This window comes from Clupea harengus, chromosome 3 (assembly GCF_900700415.2).
Source record: "Clupea harengus chromosome 3, Ch_v2.0.2, whole genome shotgun sequence".
In the NCBI taxonomy this organism is placed as follows: Eukaryota; Metazoa; Chordata; class Actinopteri; order Clupeiformes; family Clupeidae; genus Clupea; species Clupea harengus.
In genome coordinates, this window is record NC_045154.1 from 3,790,451 (window position 1) to 3,815,930 (window position 25,480).

The 25,480-nt window shown below is 42.2% G+C and overlaps 2 protein-coding genes across 3 annotated transcripts in view; both read left to right on the top strand.

Moving 5' to 3' along the window:
* The first annotated feature begins 6,008 nt into the window (after positions 1-6,008).
* Positions 6,009-17,516, top strand: slc17a8 (solute carrier family 17 member 8). Its single transcript, XM_012825026.2, has 12 exons — positions 6,009-6,109; positions 9,125-9,377; positions 9,811-9,929; positions 11,031-11,145; positions 11,981-12,068; positions 13,102-13,188; positions 13,805-13,947; positions 14,144-14,293; positions 14,468-14,600; positions 15,993-16,103; positions 16,583-16,710; positions 16,872-17,516. Exons 1-12 carry the CDS (start codon positions 6,009-6,011, stop codon positions 17,232-17,234), a joined length of 1,791 nt encoding a protein of 596 aa, XP_012680480.1. The 3' UTR covers positions 17,235-17,516.
* Positions 17,517-21,296: 3,780 nt separating this feature from the next.
* The window catches only part of nr1h4 (nuclear receptor subfamily 1, group H, member 4), a 16,671-nt gene continuing 12,487 nt past the window's right edge, over positions 21,297-25,480 (top strand). Inside the window, exons 1-3 of one of the 2 annotated variants that reach the window (XM_012825036.3) lie at positions 21,297-21,503; positions 23,107-23,307; positions 25,105-25,480. The exon at positions 25,105-25,480 is cut by the window's right edge and continues 5 nt beyond it. In XM_012825036.3, the coding sequence (XP_012680490.1) occupies positions 23,211-23,307; positions 25,105-25,480 (473 nt within the window). In that variant the 5' untranslated portion in view covers positions 21,297-21,503; positions 23,107-23,210. Of the gene's footprint in view, positions 21,504-23,106; positions 23,308-23,912; positions 24,064-25,104 lie in introns of those variants that run through there. The other variant, XM_031564274.2, reaches the window with a different exon arrangement.

Consider the following 25,480-nt stretch of genomic DNA (forward strand, 5'->3'; position numbering starts at 1 on the left):
TCTTTCATTTTGTTTTTGTATTCGTCATGATGTTTTCTGATCCCGCATTCTTCTTCTTCTTCCTTCTCCAAGTTTGGTAGTTTTGTGCGCATATCCCTTCCAAAGATAAGGTAGGCTGGAGTTTCACCTGATGCTCTGTGAGGGGTGGTACGGTATGCCATGAGAATCTTTGGCAATTCCGCCGTCCAGTTCTTTCCTTCACATTTGGCTGATCTGAAGGCCTTTTTCAGATAACGATGGAAACTTTCTATCTTACCATTACTCTTGGGGTAATAGGGTGACGCCCTAATGTGCTTGATTCCACAAGTTTTGAGAAAATCTTCGAAGAGATGAGCTACAAATTGTCTGCCATTATCAGTCACTACCTCTAGGGGGTATCCAAAGCGTGCAAAGATTTTCATCAGTTCTCCAATCACTGACTGTGATGATATATCTGATAACACTATAGCTTCTGGGTAAGACGTGTAGTAATCAATGACTGTCAGTATGTGTAGATTTCCTATTGGACCAACTAAATCTATGCCTAACTTTGTCCATGGCCTTGGAGGTAACTCTAGTGGTTGGAGTGGCTGATCTTCATGTAGTGGTTGGTTCAGAACGCAAGCATTGCAGTTCCTAATCATTCTCTCAATATCAATGTCCATATTAGGCCAATAAAACTTATTTCTCAGAAATTGTTTTGTTCTCACTACTCCTTGATGTGTTTCATGTGCTATATGCATTGCTTGTCTGATTTTACCTTTTGGCAGCACGATCCGGTGCGCTCTCATCCAGTGTGCGTTGATAATTCATCTGCGCATCTTTTATATGGTTGCATTTCCTCAGCAATCTGAGTCGGCCATTGTCCTGTTTGTATGATTGGAACGAGTTGCTGTAGTACGTCGTCCTCCTGTGTGTCTTTTCTGATGTCATCAAGCGTAATGGCAGGCACTTCATTTGTGATGATGGAAAGTACTCTCTCCATGTAATCGTCAAAATATTCGTTGTGTTCTGTTACAGCCAAAGGAAGTCTTGAGAGAGAATCTGCAACATTACACTTCCCTGCTATGTGTTCAATTGTGTATTCAAAAGGGTGCAGTCTCATCCCAAGTCTCTGGATTCGTGGTGGTAGCATTGTTGCTTTTTCTGGATTAAACATATAGATCAAAGGTTTGTGATCTGTTTGTAAAACAAACTTGCTTCCCCATAAGTATGTTCTGAAGTGTTCTACAGCCCAGACACATCCTAGAGCCTCACGTTCTATTTGAGAATAGCGTCTCTCGGTGGCGGTCAGTGAGCGACTTCCATAAGCTACTGGTTTGTTTTGTCCGTTAGACTGTTTCTGAAGTAATACAGCTCCTAATCCTATTGGACTGGCATCTGAAATCACAGTAGTCTGTGCGTCAAGCTTGAAGTATGCCAGACATGGTTGGCTTACCATTGCTCTTTTCATGTCATTAAATGACTTTTCAGTCTCACTGTTCCATTGCCATTCTTGACCTTTTCTTGTCAATCATCTTAGTGGCTCTGATATGTTGGCGTAGTTTGGAATGAACTTCATCAAAAATCCACATGTGCCTAAGAAAGAACGGAGTAATGTCACATTCTCAGGTCTTGGTGCTTTGTTAATGGCTTCAACTTTCTTTGGGTCAGGTTTTATTCCTTCTCCTGAGATCACATGTCCAAGTATTTCAATTTGTTTCAGTCCCAGCACACATTTGTCTTTGTTAAGTGTTAATCCTCTTTCTTGAAATCTCTTGAACACTTTCCTCAGCCTTTCTTCCAGCTGGTCTTCATCATCTGCATACAGAACCATATCATCCATGTAGCATACAATTCCAGGCATTCCACTTATCAATAAATCCATAGCCTTCTGGTAGGCCTCAGGTGCTGATGATAATCCAAACGGGACTTTTTTGTATCTGTAGCAGCCTCTGTGTGATATAAATGTTGTCAATTTCCTTGATTCTGGGTCTAATTCAATTTGCCAAAAGCCTTTCCTGGCATCGAGTTTTGCATAGACTTTAGAACCCTGAACTGCTTGCAATATACTATCAACAGTTGGTACGGGATGCCTTTCTCTGATGACAGCTTTGTTCGCTTCTCTGAGGTCTACGCATAGTCTCATCTCAGCTGTATCTTTCTTCGGTGTGAGCAGTAGGTTTGACACCCATTCAGATCCTTCATTGACTTCCTCTATGATATCCTGCTCAAGCATTTTGTCTAATTCCTGATTCACTGCTTCCTTCATGTGATATGGAATTTGTCTCAGTTTCTGTGCTACTGGTGGTACTGATGGATCTACTGTCACTTTGTGCGTGTAGCCGTTCACTTTTCCTAGTCCTTTGAAAAGTTCTGCATATTCTTCAAACAAGTTCTGAAATCTTTCTGCTGAATGTTGTACTGTGTTGATTGTCTCTTTCTTGTTCAGAATTTTCATTGAGAAGCTAGATGTTCTTCCTAACAGTGCTTCAACATCTCCTCTGATAACATAGACATCATCCTTTATCTTGCTGTCCTTCCAGCAAAGCTCAGCTTCAAAAAATCCAATACACGGCAAGGGTGTTTTCTGTCCATATGCATAAAACTTCTTGGTTGTCTGTCTCAACTTTGTATTTCTTTTAAACAGTCTATTGTAAAGACCATCTCCTATGAAGTTTCTGCTGCTTCCTGTATCAATTACCATCTTCACTTTTTGTGCATTAATTTGGATTGTTTCTTTGCCTTCTGGATCTACTGAATAAATAAATTCATCAGAATCATCTGAATTCTGCTCATTTACAATCCTAATAGGCTTTTCTGATTTTCTTTGTTTTGAATCATTTTTTCCTTTGATTTCTATTTCTCCTGTCGAGCTGTTCTTTTTCCTACAAACTCGAGCATAATGACCCACCTTCTTACAGTAGAGGCATTTAGCAGTTCTAGCTCCGCAGTCATCTGCTGTGTGGTTAGACATTCCACATCTATGACACGCAGTACCGTTGTCATGGTCGTCTCTGTCTTTTCCGAATCCTTTCGTTCTTTTCTCGTGCCCTGCGCTTGCTCTGTGTCCACTCCTATTGAAGTTCACATGGCTATCTTTCTGATAACTGTCGTCCGATAGTGCTCTCGCTTCAGCCTGTGCAGCTTCAAAAACTCTTGATACTCTTAATGTTCTTTCCAATGTGAGCCCTTCCTCTTGCAGCAATTTGTCACGTAGTCTTTTGTTCACGCATTTCTCCACAATCTGATCTCTTATCATGTCCGATTCGAGTGTTCCGAAGTCACACGATCTAGCTAGTTCTCTGAGTGCATTCACGAACGCATCAATAGTCTCGTCTTGAGTCTGAGTTCTTTGTCTGAATTTATGCCTTTCTAGAACAACATTTCTCCGAGGTGTAAAGTAGGTAGTCAGAGCAGTCTTAGCTTCTTCAAACGTTACTTTCAGACCAGGCAGATTAGCAAAAATTCGTTGCACTAGTGTGCCTATACAGTGTAGCAAAGTAGCTCTTCTCACCTCATCTGGATTGTGTATGGATCCACTGGCTATCTCAAAAATTGTATAAGACTCCATCCAAAGTGTATATTCCGTATACAAGTCTGAAGCTCCCATGTTCAAAGGGTTTGGAGGTGATATCTGTGCCATAGCATATCCGACTGGAACAACAGCAGGTGTTCCGCGGTCCTCCATCTCGATGCACTAGCCTAGCTAACGCGTTCAACTAGCAGACTTCACTGTTGGTTTTGAACGTTGAATCCGTGTCGTTCTTCAGTGTATTTGGATGAATCTTGCATTTTCAAATCCTGAGTCCGTTTAAACTATCCTCGTCGCCATAAATGTTGTGTTGTCCAATAAAGAAACTGGTTGTCATTAACTTCTTTTATTGTCAACTCTGTTCGTCTAACATACATGTGACTTATCTCTGTACTTTCGCGGTCTCCTCTCCTGGCTTCCGTAGTTCGCGTTTCCTTAACTATACTACAGCCATGGTGGGATAGAATGGAGAAGACGTTCATTTAAATGCAGCTAAATTCCTCCTTGAAGAGCCTTCATTTGCGTTTGAACTTTTGACATAAATTGTCTGTGAGTAGATATTTTGTGTTAAAACATTTAATTCCGTTTAAAATGACGTTAAATTTCTGTTTGTAAATTTAGCAGCTAAATTATGCTAGCTCTCGTGGTATCGTGCTACCTTTATTCCACATTATTTGACGTGACATGTTTGTATCTCTTTATTTCTGTCTGTTACAGACAGTTTTACAAAATCAAACGCCCTTATGAATAATTGCATGCTGATAACTTCAGTAAACTCAAGAAAAACAAGACTTGAAATTAATCATCTTTATTGGGCAAAGACAAGTGTTAGCTAGCTGTCTAGTCCTGTAAGGTAGAGCATTCGTTCATTTTCTCGTGGCCGGTCATCGGGACTGTTGCATAGGCTCAGTCAAGGAAACAGAAATGATTCGTTCATACAGGTCACGTGAAAAAGGATCCAAAGACTCGTACCCGTAGACCCAGTCAAAATTAACGAATCTAAAATTGAAACTGATTTTGTTGTGACATGCCTGAAATGCTTACTGAGTTGCAGTACTAGAGAAACAAATATGTGAAGTTTATGATTTGCTGTCTGTTTAAGAAGGGCCACAGAAATAAAATCTATCCAAAGAAAGACAAACTTTCTGTTCTGTACCACATTGAATTGCATAGCATCATGCATCGCATTGTATCGCGAATCACATTGCATAAAAATAGGGGTGAATTGTATTGTATCACATTAGTAGTTGCTTCATGCATCTTTAATGTATTGGATTGTTGGCAATTCATTGAAATGTGTATCCCATGATCGGCCACATTGATGGAGATGCACATCCTTACCTCAGAGCCCGTAACTTACCCGTGTACCCACTAGATGGCAGTCAAGGTTTGGTCAGGAACACAGTTTCATTGACAAAACTCTATTGGCAGGGATATATGGAATAAATATGGTGATATTTATTGAATGAGATGTCTTAACTGGAACATGCGCCAGGTTTTACACCATACCGATGACTGAAGTGGCATGTACAAGGCTGTGAATAGCAGGCATGGTATGCGGAATCATTCAATGTATAAATGCAATATCAATTATAAAATTCATAATATCTTTTTACAATTTGTTCAATACAAAGCATTTTTTAACTGCTGTACAAAGACAGCAACATTGTGAATCTGGGCAGTGGGAGGGATGTAGCATTTTGATTACTGTGTGGAGTGTATAGTCTAGAGCCTATGGAGGTTAATGTGAAGAATATTAATATTTATGCTCCTAGAGGTTCTATGCCAAAGACCATAGAACATGTACTTGTATAGTTGTGGGATCAGCCACTGTGACTGTTCTAGCTTCTCATTCTGCTTTCAATATTTAATCTCCTTGTTCTCCTGCATTGGTGTCAGATAGGAGAGGCTATGGAAGGCGGGGTTTGGGGGGGGGTGGGTACCCAACATCCTCTTAAACTCCGTGCTGTCGTCAGTCAGAGAGGTGAGCATCAGTGTGATCCGTCCACTCCTGCTATGGCAACAGGCGCACAATAAGCAACATGTTAATCCAGTGAGGAAGTCTTCAGACACCTGTCCTTTTCCTCTCTATCTCTCTTTCCCCGTCTGTCTCTCCCTCTGTTTCCGTCCTCCTCTCTACCCCAATCACCCACTGGACTTTCAGAATTTGGAATACGGCAACTCAGAAATTGGATCTTGTCACTCGGACTGTAAGGACAGTTTAGGAGTCCGACTGACACTCGCTCCACATCAGGACCACCTGTAGCTCCATCCTTCCCTCTCCCTGTGCTGTGCTTCTACCCCCAGGAAAGCTGTGGGGTGGAACAGCCCTACTCCTCCGCACGGACACACCTACCAGATAGCCACTCACATCCAACACCGCAAGGATGCCCCACTAGGGCCTTAAGAGAATATCTCTGAGAGTCAGTCAGGTTTGGGGTGTCTTAAGGCACAGGAGAGCGGGAGACACTGAAGTGTTTTGACTGAAAAGAGGATAGACAAGAGAAGGAGTGAGATGCCTTTCGGAGGATTTGCGGGACTGAAAGAACGGATACTGAAGCCAGGGAAGGAGGAGGTGAAGAATTCTGTAGGAGACTCACTGGGGAACCTGCAGAAGTAAGTAAGAGAGAGAGAGAGAGAGAGAGAGAGAGAGAGAGGAGCAGTCAATGAGTGAGAGAATGTGTTTGCAAGGACAACTCTGTCAAAGAGCAGGTAATATTACAGCTATTCTAGATATAGGGGGAAAGGACCATAGTGCCACCTGTAATTAATGTAGTTGACCTTTGGCACAGTGCACATATATTTTGTAATGGAATTTTGAGTGAGGGGGTGCACAAGACTTTGGACTGCTGACAGCATCCAGTCAGCCAGAACCACCCTTGCAGAATTTAGAACTGTGTTAAAATACCAAACAAAAACCCTTCCCATTCTGTATGTGGTAATAGTGTTGAAAATCTACTCTTTACTGTCCCCTGTAAGTGCGTATGTTGGATGTTGTACCCTCCAACTGCAGTGGTGTAAAACAATATGAATATATGCAGCTAAAGTAATAATCCTCTTTAAGTCACAATCTGATACATAATTTCACAAGGGTATAACTAATATGGAAATTGCATTTAATAAGTCGATAAACGCTGATATCTCAGGTAATTTCCGGTGGCAGTGTGAAATTGCTCGGTGGCTGATTGAAAGGTTTGCAACTAAGGCTTCCAAGCTCTCAAGTAAACGACAAAAAACAGAAATGAAGAAAATATGGATATACTATTGCTTTAAAATGACAATTGCTAAAGAAGGCGCTTATAATAATGTCATGTGTAATGTGAAGGACAATCTCAGTGATAAAACATGATGTAAAATAGACTCTTTACAAAATTTATGAGAAGGTATTTATTTGACATTAGGTATTCAAACGATTCAAAAGACTGAAAGAGAGTTTGCAGAAAGAAGGAGAAGGGAAGGACTGAGGAAGAGAAGAATTTAATGCTTTTAGAACAACCTTGTCCATTTCCAGAAGGTAACTCAGAATGTATGGTAACAACCTTCATTATTTAGAGACCTATTCATAATTAATTATGGTATTCAGACTTTAAAATGTGTTGTAATTTGTAACCAATGCCTTAATGATGTGTTTCATTCCACTGAATTGACAATACCAGTCTAAAAGCACAACTAATTTCATGATGCTACAATGACAAGACAACAAGAAAAGTACAGAGAACAGAACAAAAATATAAAAATAAAATTAATTTTCATTTATTCTGGATATTTCTGACAGAAGGTCCGAAAGCCGAAGTCTAAGTAAATAGGCTACAAATGATTGTGATGTAAACAACCGATCTGTCATTCTTATGGCATCACGTAATATAATTTAATAGTTTGACTTTCTTTTTTCTTTGTTCACAGTTTTTGTCATATAAAAGGTTTTTGCTTTCATGACGTGTTTATTAATGAAGTTATAAATAAAGAATTTCAGCTACCTAAGATTTTGAGAACCAAGAGTGAGAGTGGAGAGTTGTGTCTGTGAGCGCCATTTCCTGTTCCTGATAACAATCAACTGTTCTCATGGCATTTATCACTATGGATGGGGTCTATTTTCAGACAGGGTTGACAATAAGAACCAAACAAGGACTGCATTTTTTAAGTATTTGATCTAATTGCTAGAAAAATAATGTTCCAAGTATGATATAATAATGCCTGACTACATTGTAAGGCTGTGGATAGCGATGCATAATAATGAATCTAACAATAGCTGTTGGTAAGATAAAATAGCCCACTGAATTGAAGTGAAATCTCTAAAATACTCTTTCCTACTTAACAACCTACCTAAAAGTAACAGTAATTGTGGCCAAACACAGATACACAGATAAGCTGGTCAAATACATTTCACTGTTTTTCAAGCATCTGACTGAGAAGTGGTTTAGCTGAACATCAGGACATTCTGTTGATTTGGTAGTCATAGATGTAGTCCCTTTGTTCAGTCAATACTGACAGTAACATTTCAACACAAATGCACTATTGTGCGTGTGACTGAAAGTGCCTCACTCTTGCTTCATGAAGAACCTGCCCTTTGACAGGGCCTCCATCAGCCCCCCCTGCTCCGTCTCAGTTCAGGGGAACTCAGGTGTGCGTGAGGGAGAGCAGATGAAAGCCATTCCCGCCTGGAGCCGCACGGGATGAGAGTGGTAATGGAACAGGTGTGAGGACGCGGGCGGGTGGATGGATGTGGAGGGGGCTAACTCAGAGACGAGTCGTGACCTTTTACAGGAACCGTGCGTCATGATCAAGTCTCCTGACCTCTCTGGACTCTCCAGGACTGCCTTTGTATTGTGATCAGTCAGCCAGGAGAGTGCATTACTCTTCTGTGATCACAACCTCAGTCTAGTGCCTTGTAGTCTGGAAAAATTGCGTGCAAATGTACTTATTGTTCATAGCCATAGACTGTCATAGACTGTCTGAAACTGAAACGGATTTGTATATTTAAAATAAGATAAATCCCAACCAGCTTTTTTTCTGGATAACTGTAATAGCCATTTTCCACAAACCTGCTGAGCCAGACACATTTGAAACGTACTTTAATGCGGGGCTATCTCTGAATAGGACTGGTCTGCGAATAGTATTTCAGATTGAATTAATTAAGTGTAATAAAATGTTTGTGAGGCAACTGAGAGCACAGTTCTGAAAAAAAATGCTCTGAAGTGATGTGGTAAATTGAAAAACCCCATGCTTGAACTTCTACGCTGGTGTGTGGTAGCTGATCTTCTGATCACTGGTCAAGACCACCTATACTGTTAAGATGGGCCATTTTTTGTACTTAAACTGCACGCAGACATCTTCATGTTTTCATGTGTGCTATTCCTGCCCCTGGACGCTCTCTGCCAAATTGCTCATGAAAATAATAATGCTGTTCCCTTCCTGGTCCAGTGACATCTACTTTATGGTAATCAGGGCAAACTAAACTTGTTAGCAAAGTCAACAAAGTCAAAGAACATGTCTGTAGTTGAAGATAGGAAAGATAGTCAACTAACACTTTAAGAAGATTCAACATAAGCTTGCAGTGTTGCTTTCAATTCCTTGAAACGGCACCGTATCTCACGTCGACTGAACCGCCAAGCTGACTATTGTTCATCACAGGAAGATTGATGGGAGTAACGTGGATGAGGACCTGGTGGAGCTGACGGAAGACGGGCGGCCGGTGTCCATGAACAAGCATGCAGCCCCTCTGCTGGACTGCAGCTGCTGCGGCCTGCCCAAGCGCTACATCATCGCCATGCTCAGCGGCCTTGGCTTCTGCATCTCCTTCGGCATCCGCTGCAACCTGGGCGTGGCCATCGTGGAGATGGTCAACAACAACACGGTCTACATCAATGGCACACCTGTCATGCAGGTAATGATCTGACAAAAGCACAATGTCACAATGCCATTCAAAATATGGTTATAATATCAAGGTCCTGTCTTTACATTACATTTGATATCTAAAGCTAGAAAATGTTGACATGATGACAAACAATACAAATAATAATATTTTTCTATGCCTGAAGGCTGATTGACGTGGAAGCTGTTTAGTTTTTAAAATGCATGCATGCAACAGGAATACACACATACACATACACGTACACGTACACGTACACGTACACCCATACACGCACACACGCACACATGCACACACGCACACACACACACACACACACACACACACACACACACACACACACACACACACACACACACACACACACACACACACACACATACACTTGCTGTGCCCAGACTATGAGATCATGTTAAACCTCCATTAAACCTCTCTTTGTGTTGCACAGCCGGCACAGTTTAACTGGGACCCTGAGACGGTGGGCTTGATCCATGGATCCTTTTTCTGGGGCTATATTGTCACTCAGATCCCTGGAGGTTTTATATCCAACAAGCTCGCTGCTGACAGGTGAGATTACCCAATGCTGTGGCACAATATTGTACGCCATAGTGATCCTATCGCACTGATATAACAGTGGAAAATATTACAAATATTACAAAGCTGTATCCCAAGAATAGTCCACTGCTCTGAAAGGGTTAATGTTGTGCAGCGTGCAGGTGAGGGGAACTGATGGCGAGATAGCAGCCGTGTAATAAAAGCTTCACAGGAGAGGAGGACACGTCACTGACAGAGTTAATAATGAAAGATCCTGCTTCTGATTTCTCCCCGAAACACCAGCCACGGCAATATTACAAGTGTCACTTACACTCTGTTTTGGAAAGAAAAATGGGAGACAGAGAGCAGGAAAGCAGCGGAGAGAGAGATAAAGTGTGTGAGGCGATAAAGAGATCTCATCACCCAAGACCACCGGTGACTCAGGTTCTGGTCTGGTCTGCAGTGCTAACCGTCCAGAGTCAAATGTCCAATCAAGCTGACAGTGGTAGGCTAGGGCAGGACGCCACAGAACAGGATATGAGTGAGAGACTGCAAGGCACAGCTATCCAACAGCTGACAACAGCTTCTCTGTCTGGTTTGAATTTGGTTTCAGTAGGCAAGAAGGCTAGAGACTAGAACATCTAGGCAAAAAGACCTGCAGAATATGCCTTTATCCATGCTGATGCTTTCTTGTGAAACTAAGCTTTGTTGTGCATCTATTGCTACAAGAAAGCCTGTGACAGTCTGTTTAACGGTCTAATAAAGTAAGAAATATCAAAACTAAAATCTGTAAGTAATACTGTTGTAAAAATGCTTACCAATACCACAACAAAGGAATGAAAATAATTACCAGTACAAACAAGAGGTGATTGGCATGGGAATCAAAAACTTTTAAAATTATGTGAAAAGGATTTCTGTAAAAAAAAAAGCATGCTCTGCACCACAAAAAAGCAAGCCTTTCAATATGCCATTCATGCCATTTTAATGATGATATTAATTTCAATTAGTTAAAGATATATTTGTAATAAAGTATACAATTGCAACAAAACATCTTAGAAGAACAACACTAGGGCGTATCTTTCTACATCATACTTTGAAACCAGCTTACTCATGCTCTCAATGTATCTTCTGCAGGGTGTTTGGGGCAGCCATCTTCCTTACTTCTGTGCTCAACATGTTCATCCCGACCGCTGCAAGGGCACACTATGGCTGCGTCCTGTTTGTCCGCATCCTCCAGGGTTTAGTGGAGGTGAGGAAACTCTCTGTCTTCACAAGCAACAGGCAAATGACGATAGAAACCTCAAATGAACACTGGGAGAACATCCAAAAATGGTCACTATTACTGTTTACCTACAGATTACTGATAATATTTACATACATAACTTGCACATTCGTGATAAGGCATGATCTTAATCAACTGATAAGAATAATCTCTAAATGTAGAGTAACATGGAGGTGTGTATGGGCAGTACAGGCTGTAATGTATAATGAATTGCTCGGTCATTCACATCAGATCAGTTACCTCAACAGAGCAATCATCAGAGCGTGTATTTCACATCTCATAATGGACTAGTAGCGTTCCCAAGCACCAGACGAACAAAGTGTCCAGGCCACTCAGTGTAGCCCAGCTTTCGTGCCAGAGTCCCATACATTTTAGATGAGCGGGTGGTGTCAGTGAACACAAACATGTGCTGTGAGGGAGAGAGCTTTGGGGTTGATGCCATCAGTCAATACAGACTAATGCTTGTCTAAATGTCTTATAAACACTGCACTTGCAAGTTGTCCTTTCAGGATATATCTAACCTCTTTAAGACTTTTTTTAGTGAATCTGTTTCAGTGGTCACATTTTCTTTCTGTATGAAGACACCATTTTATTTATATACTCTAATAATGAACTGAATTGTATATTTGAGGCGTCATTTGGTCAGATAGAAAGCTCTGTAAATTATGAAATGGTTCATTACCAAATGTACACGTGGAATAACTATCTCAGCATAACTTATTTGACACATACTCAGGCAGCACTGACCTCTGATCCTGACCTCTGATCCTGACCTCTCACCCCGCTCACATTGCTGTCACAGGGCGTCACGTACCCAGCATGCCATGGGATGTGGGCTAAATGGGCTCCCCCCTTGGAGAGAAGTCGTCTAGCCACCACCTCATTCTGTGGTGAGTAGGAGGGGCACACGTCACCTTTTCACACCTTTGATTTGGACTGTTTGTACATTCTAAGCATTCTCTGCAGGAATCTCAAACCAGCATTGTCTTCACTGTCCACAAAACACCCAGTTCTTTTTTAACTTGGTTTTTATTTCAGTTTCAGTGATTTTTTTTCCTACTGTTTTTTTGTTTTGTTCTCACAATTGTTCTTTAGTTTCAGGGGGGGGGGGTATGTGCTATAGGTGTGTCTAAATGCATAAAGAGATAATAATACCCAGTTTAAAAAATAAAATGGAAACAATATTTTGGTTGTTTGTCCCAACTATGGTACCCAGTTATCTAGTGTGCTCCTGAGGGGGCTTATCACCTGATCAGCGCTCCCTTCCCTGATGAGCTGTCCTGGCCTGAACCCACTCGGCAGGCGGGCGGGCGGCGTGTTTTGTTTTGCAGATGACTGTCTGTCAGCCACCTCCCCCCACACACACACATACACTTACCACCACCGCCCCATAACATCCAATAAACTGCTGCCATAGCAACCTGCGCTTTTCAAAACCCTCTTGACATGGCGTCTGAATGAAGAAGGCCACACAACGATTCGCCCGCTCCTCTGAAAAACACGCTCGCTCAATCAGCCAAATGAAGTGTCACACTCCCCGCAGCCCGAGAGCACACTTGTGTGCGCCATCTCTCTCCAAACAGGAGTGTGTGTGTGTGTGTGTGTGTGTGTGTGTGTGTGTGTGTGTGTGTGTGTGTGTGTGCGCACCCAGTGATGAAATATACATTACAACACCTTTTCATTAAAACCTAATTTCCCTCACAAACACCTTGTGCTACGGCTCTGGAATCAGCCCAGCCAATCCACCGCTCTCTCGCAAGCTTCACTCCATCCAGCTGTTTACAGCACACTCTCAGCAGTGATGCCCTTTCAGTATTTCATGTTCACCCCCTCACTGATGACCGAAATGGCTGATTTTTAGTTTTTGTGGTTGGTTCTGCGTGCTGCTTGACTGACAGGCCTGCCTGCGTGTGTCTCTGTTAGGGTCCTATGCAGGAGCGGTGGTGGCCATGCCCCTGGCGGGAGTGCTGGTGCAGTATGTGGGGTGGCCCTCCGTCTTCTACATATATGGTGAGACAAGTGAGGCCCCCGGCCGGCTCTTGAGGACCATTTTGAACCTCAAACACGTTTACCTTAAACACATTCACTCATTTAGACTGACATGTTTCTTAACGGCAATGAACATTGTATTTATAGACAGTATGTTTACATGCACACAAGAGAGTTAGATAAAGATAGATAGAGTGACACAGAGAGAGAAAGAGAGAGAGAGAGAGAGACAGAGAGAGAGAGAGAGAGAGTCTCTTCTCTTACCCTGATTAATTTGGATGGAAACGGCAGGTGCAGTTGTGACGACATTGTTCTCAACGTTATCTTTCTCTTCCACATCTCAGCTGATTTAATCTGAAGATTAATTGACTCAAATGAACATTTTCCTGTCTGTTCCCCTGCCTCATTCATCTTTTCTAATAGTTACAAAATGAAACATCAGATATGCTGCAGGCCAGATCCCAAGCACTTTTAATTTACTCACTGTATTACTTTGAGTTGATATTTCATGTCTTTAATGAATTACGAGTGTAAAATAAAGGGAACAGTTCTTGTTATTACCATGTGTTACAATGTAATTACTACTTATTAATGCATCTGGACCCAAGTATGTTAATGAAACTTGTGCAATAATCAGGTGTCTTTGGGATCATATGGTACGTCTTCTGGCTGCTGCTAGCCTACACCAGCCCAGCAAAGCACCCCACCATTAGTGAGGAGGAGAGGGTCTACATAGAGACCAGCATCGGAGAGGGCCAGAACATGATCAGTGCCACTGAGGTGATGCCCCACAGCACACAGAACACTCACATGACTTTAGAATACCTTCAGACTAGAAGCAATTCCTGATGTCCTAATAAACCCAAGTCTGTTTTTTAAATGTGCTGCCTAGTGAATACCTAATCAATCAGTTCTGGGAACATGACTCAGCACTTTACCTTGGTCATATAATAGTGGTGTATCTCTTTTCCTGCAGAAATTCAACACTCCTTGGCGCAAGTTCTTCACCTCCATGCCTGTGTATGCCATCATCGTGGCCAACTTCTGCCGCAGCTGGACCTTCTACCTACTGCTCATCAGCCAGCCCGCTTACTTCGAGGAGGTCTTCGGCTTACCCATCAGCAAGGTGAGTAGCCATTATATGGATCACATTACATCATTGCAACTTAATGTGTCATCTCATATTGAGCTTATTAATTAACATGGCAATTGTGTGTTGATATTATTATATGTACATAATATGTACATTTGTCGGCAGTATGAGGTATGTCATGTCACTGGGCTGTATGTCTTCTCTCAGGTGGGATTTCTCTCCGCTGTACCCCACCTGGTGATGACTATTGTGGTGCCCATAGGTGGCCAGCTGGCTGACTACCTCCGCACCCATAAGATCCTGTCCACGACAGCCGTCCGTAAGATCATGAATTGTGGAGGTGAGTGGAGAAGCACTGTGGACTCGCTACTGACCAAGTGAGTTGTTGTAGACTCTGCCATTGTTATTCTGGTTGGTGTTGACTATTCAGTGGTACGTGTATGCTCTAGTCAGAAGTAGGGATGGGTATCGTTTGGTTTTTATCCGATACCGGTACATAACCGATACTTTTAAAACGATACCGGTGCCTAAACGGTGCCGGAACCGATACTTTTTTTTTTTTTTAAAGTGCAAAGCGACGATTGACAACATTAAAGAAAGGCTTTTTTTATTGCCAAGGCAATTTTTTTTCTTCAAATTGAACAATATATTAACTGTTTAAAGTATATTACAAATATAAAAACCATACAAAACACTTGGCTTCCAACTACAGCTTCAAACTTTTTAACTTCAAACTATGAACATTATATTAACTGTAAACAACAGTTTATAGTATACTTAAATAAATATAAATAAATAAATACAAAAAACAGCTTCAAACTTCTTTTGCAAAAATATGAGCATATTTGCCTTTGGAGTCAAAAATGTATTATTTTGTTTGCATTTATTTCATGAAATTTCACCATTTTATGATTTGTTTATACCTATCTTTTCTATCTTGTTCATAGTTAATCTTGTTACTTGAACACACTGAGTACGAGAAAATGTGTACTGCCCCTTTAAGAGACTACCGTTGGTAGTTTATCTGTCATCTCCGTTTATTTTTCAGTCTTCAGTTGCTGATCTGCCGTTGACTCTTGCCTTCTCTCCCCTCTTTCCACGCAATTATTTTGTTGCATTTGCTGCACGTCGCGATGTTTGAATCTTTTTGTGCGAAATACAGCCACACTTTTGACCGTTTACCTTTCGGTATTTTCTCTGTTAAAAGGTTGATGGCTAGTTCTGTTTGTGCTTGCCTGCTCTTCACTGTCATAAGACTGTTGCTATGAAAACACCAATGAGCGTGAGCGACACAAGACAAAGTTTACATTGGGAGCTGGGGCAGTTTTACATGTGCCCCACGGAATCTGCCTAGCGACCGTGTTCAATTGGCTCAGGCACCGAAATGAAGCACCGAAATCTGCGTTGCATTTCGGTCCGGGTAGGTACCGGTTGTATTGGAACCGGTTCCATATTGGTACCGGTTCTCGGTACTCAACCCTAGTCAGAAGACAGAGTAGTACTGTATCATCAGTGTCATAAAAGCTTTCTGAAACTTCTATTGTAAGGTTTGTGGGTGTGCCTCTAGAGCAGAAATGTATGTCAGTCAGACTATTTGTGTCTTTTATCTGCTTGTCTCTATCATTTCGATAGCTCAGTCTTACAGTCCCTTGAAGTATGAATGTACGTACTCTATTTGGCTTCTCCTGATATTTGATGAAGGGAATCTGAGCTGTTCCTCTTCTGTGTGCAGGGTTTGGGATGGAGGCCACCCTCCTGCTGGTGGTGGGCTTCTCACACACTCGAGGGATGGCCATCTCCTTCCTGGTGTTGGCCGTGGGCTTCAGTGGCTTCGCTATCTCAGGCAAGACAAGAGGCTCTCAGCAGGACATCACTCAGTCATCATTCAGTCTTGGGTTGTTCAGAGGGACCACATTGGGGATTAATACTAGTGCATTTTTTCAGGCTTTTCTTATGTTTCCTTTGTGTGAGAGACATTTGTTTTCTGTAAATGGTAATGATTCATGTTAATGATCTAAATGTAAATGTGGCCCTTGCTGATTCGTTATCACCAGATGGAGTGTTAGATGGAGTATGAATTTGTGTGCCTGTATTTGCGCTGAAGTGCTTCATCTGAATATTTCATGGTCAGAGCATCGAGTAGGTTGAGACACATTTATTTTACCTGTTGAAATACAGCAAATCATTCCTACGCTCATCAAGCTCTCACCAGGCACTTTAAACCGTAAACACTGTGTTTCATAAAAATGTAGATGTCAGTCTGTGTCTCTCAACTGATCAATTTGTCTGTGTTGTCTTCTTCCTCCCTCTTGTTTAAATCAGGGTTTAATGTGAATCACTTGGACATCGCCCCTCGCTATGCCAGTATCCTCATGGGCATCTCAAATGGCGTGGGAACACTGTCAGGCATGGTGTGTCCAATCATTGTGGGAGCACTGACCAAGAACAAGGTGCAGCTTTTTTATACATCTTTTCTGTGTGTGTGTGTGTGTGTGTGTGTGGGGGTGTGTCTGAGTAAATGATGTGCACATGAAATTGATCATCACCAAAAATAGCACATATAATTGACTCCAATCTTTATTCTGACATGTCCCTGTTCCCTCTGCCACAGACCCGTTTAGAGTGGCAGAATGTGTTTGTCATCGCGTCCACGGTGCACTACACGGGGGTCGTCTTTTACGCCATCTTTGCCTCGGGCGAGCAGCAGGAGTGGGCTGACCCAGAGAGCACCAGCGAGGACAAGCGCGGCATCATCGGCGAGGACGAGCTCGCCGACGACGAGAGCGAACCCAGCTGCGACAGCTCCTTGGCGGCCGCCGCCAGGCAGAAATCCTACGGCGCCGTGACAGCGGATCAGTCCGGACGCAAGCAAGGCTGGAAGAAGAAAAGAGGGGTGACCACACAGGAGGATGAGGAAGACGAGGAAGGCCAGAACCATTATGAGAATGGGAACTTTCAAGAAAACTACCAATGACACTGACAGAGGATATTCCACTGAATTAACAATCACTTATTCATAGATCCATTCCACCAAGATGAATTATTTACGAAAGGACAATTTTGCTGCTTTAATGAATTGACTCGTTATATGTGTGGCTCCAAACACAATCCTGATTAATTTTTGAGGCATCCTGCAACACTGGGACTGTCCTTCCTGTAAATTAGCACGCTGATTCCTGCGACGGACATGGAGCCTCCTGCAAACAAAGTTACGAAACTTTGTCTACAATTAGTACATTGCACAAAGCTTTGTATTAAGCAATTGAAGATTGAGTGAGCATAAGCTGTGATGTCAGTGATGGACAGTTTGCTAGGGATAATGGCTCCTCACTGTACATTACAGACTGCAGAATGTAACCTGTCACTTTTAAATCAAGATGCAGTAGATTTGACTTAACAGTCGATTGTTGAATTTTGATGTGTTCATTTTACAATACCTCAGAAAGGGTTATTTGTTAGTTTACTCTGTTAGAATTAATTCAACTAACGTAACATCAGATTTAATGGTAAAAATCCTTTTCTCAAAAGATATCACGAATATCCACCCATTTTATATATCATTCAAGTTACAGTAAAAGCTCTTATATACAAATGCGAAAATATCTCAGAAACAAATAAACATGGGGGGAGGATTTCCTAAAGAGCCAGAGTTGAGGCACTGCTAGGTCCTCTCATTTGACTTTAGGCTCTGGTCCCTTAGTGTGGCTAGTGACATAGGATGTCTACCCAGCTCACTGACATTATGGGATACGATAGCAGTTAGCAAACCGGGACGTGACAAAGAGGATTCACCTTCTTTTTGAAATGAGACATGAAACATCACTAGGAACTGCGCCTCGTTTGTTAAAAGTGACGCTGTGCTTGGATTCATTTGATCAGACATGGCTGAAGTTGAGAAGAACTCAGTAGGCAGCCGTGTGTTCTTTTGATGAGGTAAAAGCTCATCATCTCTTCTGGTGTGTAGAAACCTTAGCCTTTTCATTGCCTTCATCTCAGCACTGATAATGTGAGCCTCTAGCTGATATGAGTGCTTTCCTTTACTGACATACTCCTCACAATAACAGCAGCAGACTCACTTGAACTTTGACCTGACCCTTAAGGCCAGATAGTGTGGAGGTCAACAGGTTATCAGATAAGGCACTTCTTAAGTTTTACATTTTTGTATTTCTGTTCAAAAGAATAATTCCTCTGTCATCATAACACCCGTGTTTCACCATCTCGAGCCCTCTTTGGGTCGGTCATCTTTATTCTGGATCAAACGTAGATGTGAGAGTAGTGTAAATAATACTGAATGGTTTGTGTCAGCTATGCAATCCAAGCCAGTTAGATGATGACGAAAGTGTAAAGTTGCCCAAAAGCTTTTGTTTGTCTCAGCTTCAGAAAGGTGTAATGAACGCGCCTGTGTTTCTGCCTCGTTAGCTTTATAAGTGTGCTGTGGTGAGTCCCTTTCTCTGCTCCGCTCTGTTCTACTGGACCCAATTATATCCATTGGCTCGTGAAGAGCAAGCATTCGTATTAAAGTACTTTATGGTGCTGTTACAGAAAAAAATGTGTGACAGGATATTTAGCTTTATCATTCTAAGTGGGGCTCTGTCCACTGTTTTGAATGTTTGAATATTTATTTAATCTTAATGTTTACATGACTGAAGAATGAGTAAAGGGGGGTCGTCAGACCTTATCATGCAACCACTCCCTCCACACGTTTGAGAACCTTTTTTTACATGTGAAGAGATAAAAGAAGTTTGCCGTTAGGATGTTGTACCGCATACACTTTAATTTACAAGGTTGAAGTTCATTACTTGAATGGCAGAGAATGAAAAAATACCTACACATGTATGGTGGCTGAATATTTCAATATGGTTCAGGTGAAGTATGAACCAAGAATGAGTAAAAGGGGGTCTTCAGAGCTTAACATGCAATCACTCCCTCCACACATTTGAGAACCTTTTTTTTACATGTGAAGAGATTAAAGAGGTTTGCCATTAGGATGTTATACCGCATACACTTTAATTTACAACCTGAATTGCAGAGAATATCCCTCATGACACAACTAATGAGGTACTGCAGGAGCTCACAGCATCAGCAGGAGTCTCTCACCCATCGAGTCTGGTGTAGGGGGGGGGTCTTATCTGCTAAACTGGGAGAGAAGTGGATGTGTTTCAAACAACACAGTACACAGTATTTATGTTAAATGGTTCAAATTAGCCCACTTAGTCATTGTTAAGATTGTACAGGACGCTCTGCTTTCCATCACTTCTGAGTAAACATCCTTTCAGCTTATCACTCTCTTCAGAAACACATACAATAGTCACAGTAATTAGAGGGAATTATTTTCTCTTTCAATTTCATGCTGTTGCAGAATACAGATACTCTACCATCAATGTTACTGAATGGTCATTTTCACTATAAAAGTTCTGTATTTGACACTAAACTACATTGCGTGTTGCAATTATGAGCTCTGTAAAAAAGTATGCACCCATCTTAAGGTGTTACGGTCAAATTCCAAGGACAAGTCCACAACCGAGACAATTAAAATAGTATATTTTACATTAAGATCAAAAATGGACTTGGCTTTAAACCATAAACTTGTTGATGTTTTGAAAATCCAGATGAAGTATAATTTAATTTTGAAAACAGTCTGCAAGTAGTATAGTTTTATCTGCTTTTTAAGTGAGTAAATCCTTCTGTAGATGAAATTCAGGAAGGTTCAAGGTTATGGACCTTGTTATGGCCCATATATTCAGACATGTTTTGTCACAGACCTTGAAAGCTTTTATTTGAGAAAGGTGATCACCAACTTCTCTCCAGCTGGAAGAGTTGTTTGATTGTCTTATCTCCTCACCTACTCAGATGTTATGGCTTTGTGATAGCTCCAGAACAGTAGACACAGTAGAGTATGACAGCTGATTTTGAAGATATCACCAAGAAATTCAAGGTGTCCATGAAGTATTTCCATGACAACGAATCGGCATTTAAAACGTGATGGCTCTAAGCAATCCACAACAATACCATAAGTGAACAGTTTATGAACCAAGCCCAGAAAATGTTAGGTATGAACACATGTATTTAAAAACTGAGAAGTTTGGCCTCTTTTTGGGTGAAATATTTCTGTAGTTGAAACAATGAATTCTTAGTGAGTCTTGAGACCAACTTACTCCTCTGGTGCAGTGTGGTCTTTTTCACAGACACTGCACACCAAAAAAAACGTTGAAAAAGATTCAGGGACGTGTCCTTCTCACAAGGCCATCCCAGCACCCCCAGCAACTGAGCGACATGTCCGCAAACAGCCGGCAGCCAATGGCAAAGGTTCTGTTTATTTCGGGTGCCGTCTGTTGACACAGAAGGGCCTCTGTGGATGAAGCAAGAACCCAGTGAATGATTAAGAGGTTGTTTCTAGATCTATATGGAGCTACGCAGCACCAGGCCCCAGCCCTAATCCCGTAAACCATGTGATGGGAGAGCGGAGTCTGAGGGGGGGGGAATCAAGAGGAACCCTTCACATGTCACGTGCCTATGAAGACAAATGACCAGAGGCAGACTCTATTAACCCTGATAAGGGTCTGAACACAGTTCGCAAGAAAGGTTTAATGAGGCTCTATAAAGCAGAGCAGAGCTGAGTGTGTGTTTTTTATGTCCTATCAGCATTAAGAGGAACACCACTGAACTTCACACTGGCAAGAGAACTCATACAGCAAACATAACAGACTGAGATTTTGGATCAAAGCGGCTTACGCTATGTTCTGTGTGTTTGGTATTTGCAATACATCTTTGATGTATACAGTGCATATGATAAAATAAACATAACATGAAACATATCAAAATAAGAAAAATCAACAAATTCAGATGTCTGTGCGTGTGTGTGTATGTGTATATTTGCATGTGCAGTCTAGGAGTGCAATGCTAGCGCTGTTATCAGCTTTTCAGGGAGTCGTTGAGTCCCCCTTTCCACATTTTTTTTTGGGGGTGGGGGGGGGGGGGGGGGGGCTGGTGATGGCGAACAGGGCTGGGGAGATGGAGGGCGGGCAGTACATTTGTGAAGAGTGCAGTGGATAGTCGTTTAATTAATAACCACTGTCCCCTTTCGCCGTGACCTCAGGCAGGCACTGATCTGTTGCAGCACCAGACTATAGAGGAGATGCAAATATTGATGGTGCATTTCAAACGTGGATCTCAGTGAAAGGCCACCGGCAGACCGAATCAGTGGCAAACAGGAACTCTGGAAATCAAATGAAAGGAGAACAAGGTGAGCACTCATGGAAGTATTGGTATTTATGGGGCTGCCTGTGGACTAGTTAGTGGTGGGGAGGGGGGCTCGCACCGGAGGGTCTTTTCATTTCCGCACGGAGTTCTGCTCGCACTCCAGGGAAATTAAACAGGGTGTATTTCCTCTCTCTGAGATTAGATTTATGGTACAAAATGTCTCTTTGCGATTTAGCATTCTCCAAGCCTGTGGCCTACAACTGCCCTATGGTACACCAGACCTAGCAAAGAAGATTTCCCCCCTATTTTTAACCATGAATCTTTCATACGAGCATCAAGAGATCCAAATATACTTAGTGTACTACTAATAAAAAGCACTGTTTCACCTCTCTGCCAGATGACATGGCGACAGTGTTCAGGGCCACTGGAATGGGTCCAGTTCCAGTTACCCTTTCTCACTAATTCCACATCTTCACGTCCTTTCCGTCTCACTGACATGTTGCCTATGTATGCAATCAGTATTGGTTGGGGGTCCTTGTGAGCACTGTTTGAGCAGTAGCATGGTTTAAGCTTTCACAGCATTGTCAGCTATACTGCCAAAAGACACCAGTTAGTGTGTTGGTAAGCTTATATCAGTGTCAACTGGGCTGTTGGTGGTGTTTGCAATGTTTTTGCATGCCTTTTAGGTAGATAACTTGCTAGTTTTGGAACAGAACCCCTTAATGCAGCACAAAACACAACATTAGCGTACAGGTAGCCTCTGGATAAACAGTTATGGAGTGTGTTTTAATCGAACAGCTGACGCACTCGTTGATGTCACTCTGCCAAGTGTTGCTGTCATATGGGGGGCTGGTGTTGTCTTGTATGTGATGTAGACAAGGCCATGAGGGTGGAGGGGTGACGGTGGGCGGCCAACAAACAGTGATAGGAGAGGAGGCTCCAGGTTGGCCAGCCATGGTGTGTCACAACATCAAAAACCACGACAGACATCTATAATGAGTGTGGAAAAGTGTGTAATTTGTACCACCCTATGCTCCTCTTCACTGAATTGAAGTCAGGAAGTACTAGGCTTACGGTCGTGTCGTGTGTGGAGGGAAACTGTCACCTAATGCTCTGTGCTGCCTCATCACTGATGGCTTAAGGAGTTAAGACTCTCCTAAGGCAAGCCTGAGAGTGACACCAGTCGGCTGGGCCAACCTGACCCTCATACAGAGCTGGGTCATCAGAGCCTTACTATCCAGCAGTGTTAGCGTGACACAGTATAGTTGCACACATGTTCATCAAAATCTACTCTACGAATGCCAAAGGAAAGAACATTCAACATTGCAATGCATTTCAGGGAATGTTATTGCAAAATGTTTCCATGAAAGACATTAGGCATTATACAAGCCAACTAAGTCAATTCATTTCACAATGACTATTTACCACGATTAGAGCATTTTATTAGCCTAGTCTCAAGTTATAGTATATAGCATATGTTATATGGTCAGATTATGGTACAATGGATGTCAGATGGTTGAAGCAAGACGTAAAACTTTTCGGCCCAAATAAAGAATCGATCTCAGTAGTTATCTAGATGATCAGGTCTTAACACACAAGCAATTATCATTCTTCTAATGGCACTCATTTTTTGTCCTGTCCTTCAGGAGCCCAGGATATATAAAAACCTCTTCCAGACCTCTGTGATCTTCAAGAATACGGGCAGACGGCTGTTTGTTTGCTGTGTACTGAACCTGAAGCAGTTTTCTGAATGAACGACTGGGTGGGCCCAGATGTCAATGTGGTGGGACCACTACAGGTCCCCAACGGCGATGGCTTCTCTCTTTCAGAGAGTTCCCACTTCTTCGGTGAGTGACTGCCCACATCAACAAAACTCTTTAAAAACTTGTGTCCTCAACCACAACCACAACCAAACAACTCGAAAACAAGATCTCTTCCATATGAAAGATTGTATTGATTTGATTTAAGTCATGAAGTTCCATAGTGTGTTACCTGGTGGACAAACTCACATTAAAACATAAAAATACATACAAAAGGAATGCTGCCCTTGAATGTGCCAGAATTCAATTTAAGCCTCTCAGCATGTCTGGACTAAAGGCTGACATACTGTACATTCATATTCAACACTCACAGAAAGAAATACAGAATATAAAGAATTGACGCATAGAGTTTCAAGCAGGACTTTTTTTACAGGAGCAGATATAACTGTCTGTCCCTCTTTATTGCGTTCGAAAGCCTACTGGAGCCTCCCCTCACCTGGTCTGGAGACCAGTCACCACTCTATCTTTTCAAACAGAACCACACCTGTCTCAACATCGTACCACTAGACAGCTGCTTTGACGTGTTACAAGCCAACCATGTGTGACAACGCACAAAAATGTGACTTATCAAGTTAATAAGCAACCCATGGCAACCTTTGGTCCTCTTGGCACTCTTGAGGTAGGCGGCAAAGTGCTTCGAGGTAGTGGATCTTCTCTTGTGTCATGGATTAGGCTGAGTGTGTGTGGTCAAAGCCGCTGGTTTGAGCAGGGGCTGGATATATGTCCCACTTCCATGCTGGGGTCACCCTGAGATGGCCATGGTCCAAGAGAAGTTCCAAGGAGGTCAGTGGTGGTATACAAGGCCTGGTGTACCACATTTGGGTACTTTTGTGTGTAGTAGTCTGATCAGAGGTTGGGTCAATGACCATTAGTGAGAGTGATTAATAGTAGAGGGCAAACATGTCCAATGTTATGATGCCTTTCACTGTGACCTTAACATGTATGCTGTTATTTTATCTGGACTATGAAAACTTGGATCTACTTGCTAGAGCGGAGAGAGTTAACTGGATGGCTCTCGCTTGCAAGGAAGATTGTGGATTCAACATAATAAGGTCCAAATGCACTTTTGAGAAAAACGCAATTCAAAGTCCAGAATCATATAACCACCATTCTATGACATTTATTTTCATATTATTTCATTCTTGTATTATGAAAATAATTGCAATATTATTGCAAAAATAAACTGAAATGTGTGGATATGTCAGATAGACCTTGATAGATCTTAGTTTACGATCTCTCTGAAAGTTTTCAATTTATTTACTGCCATTATCAGTGCTTTTGCCTTTGGTACATTTATTTTCTATTAACTGCTATATATACTGTATATATATTTATATAGCTATATATATACTGTGAGTATTTGTTGAAGTTTTAACTTGAAGCCTGGCAAATCCCAAAGGTTAAGGTTGACTTTGTATTTGCAATATTTATCAATCTCAAACAGTTCTTTATTTATCAGTATCAAACCGCTCTCACAGGCAATATGAATTAGCAGTGTGAGTAGCAAATATTTGGTAAGAGCCCCAGAGACGGCAAATCTGTGTGAGGTGGAACATTTAAAGAACATGTTCTAAGGCAGTAAATGACATGTTCTGCACTGATCAGAATTCATTTCAATTCCACCTGAAACACCTGTCCTCTGTAGATTATCTGACATTAAATGGGTTTACTAGTAATGTGCTTCCATTAGAACTGAACCACGGCCTCTCCATTCCAGTATTAGCATCCTGTTCTCCATCACTGCAGCCCCAGAAACCTTCAAACCCAAGTGATCTGTCCTCTGTGCTGCCCCATTAACCCCTGCTCTTCTGTGTTCCATCTCAGATATACTGGCGGAACAGGGCAGCCCTCTACTCCAGGACCCAGAAGCGCTTCCATTTACCTCCTATCCCAGCATGCAGTACCCCTCCATGGAGCCCCCCATGGCATCCCCTTCGTACTACCCCAGTCAGCACTACTACCCGCCATACAGTGCGGAGGACTGGTACTCCTCGCCCAGCCTGTATGAACTGAGGAAGGGGCCTCTGGGGGCGGCCAGCTTTGAGGCTGAGATGGAGGAAACCTCCGTGTTCGTACCGACAGTGTGCAAGAGGGCCCGACACACGTCCCAACCTGGCAGGGTCAAAGGGGAGGAGCTGTGTGTGGTGTGCGGAGACAAGGCCTCTGGGTATCACTACAATGCACTTACCTGTGAGGGCTG

Excerpts from the sequence above, each read along its gene's own strand:
- slc17a8 (XM_012825026.2), top strand. The coding sequence starts at position 6,009 with ATGCCTTTCGGAGGATTTGCGGGACTGAAAGAACGGATACTGAAGCCA. Across the intron at positions 9,930-11,030 it reads AACAAGCTCGCTGCTGACAG|GGTGTTTGGGGCAGCCATCT; the intron begins GTGAGATTACCC and ends TATCTTCTGCAG. Across the intron at positions 13,948-14,143 it reads ACATGATCAGTGCCACTGAG|AAATTCAACACTCCTTGGCG; the intron begins GTGATGCCCCAC and ends CTTTTCCTGCAG.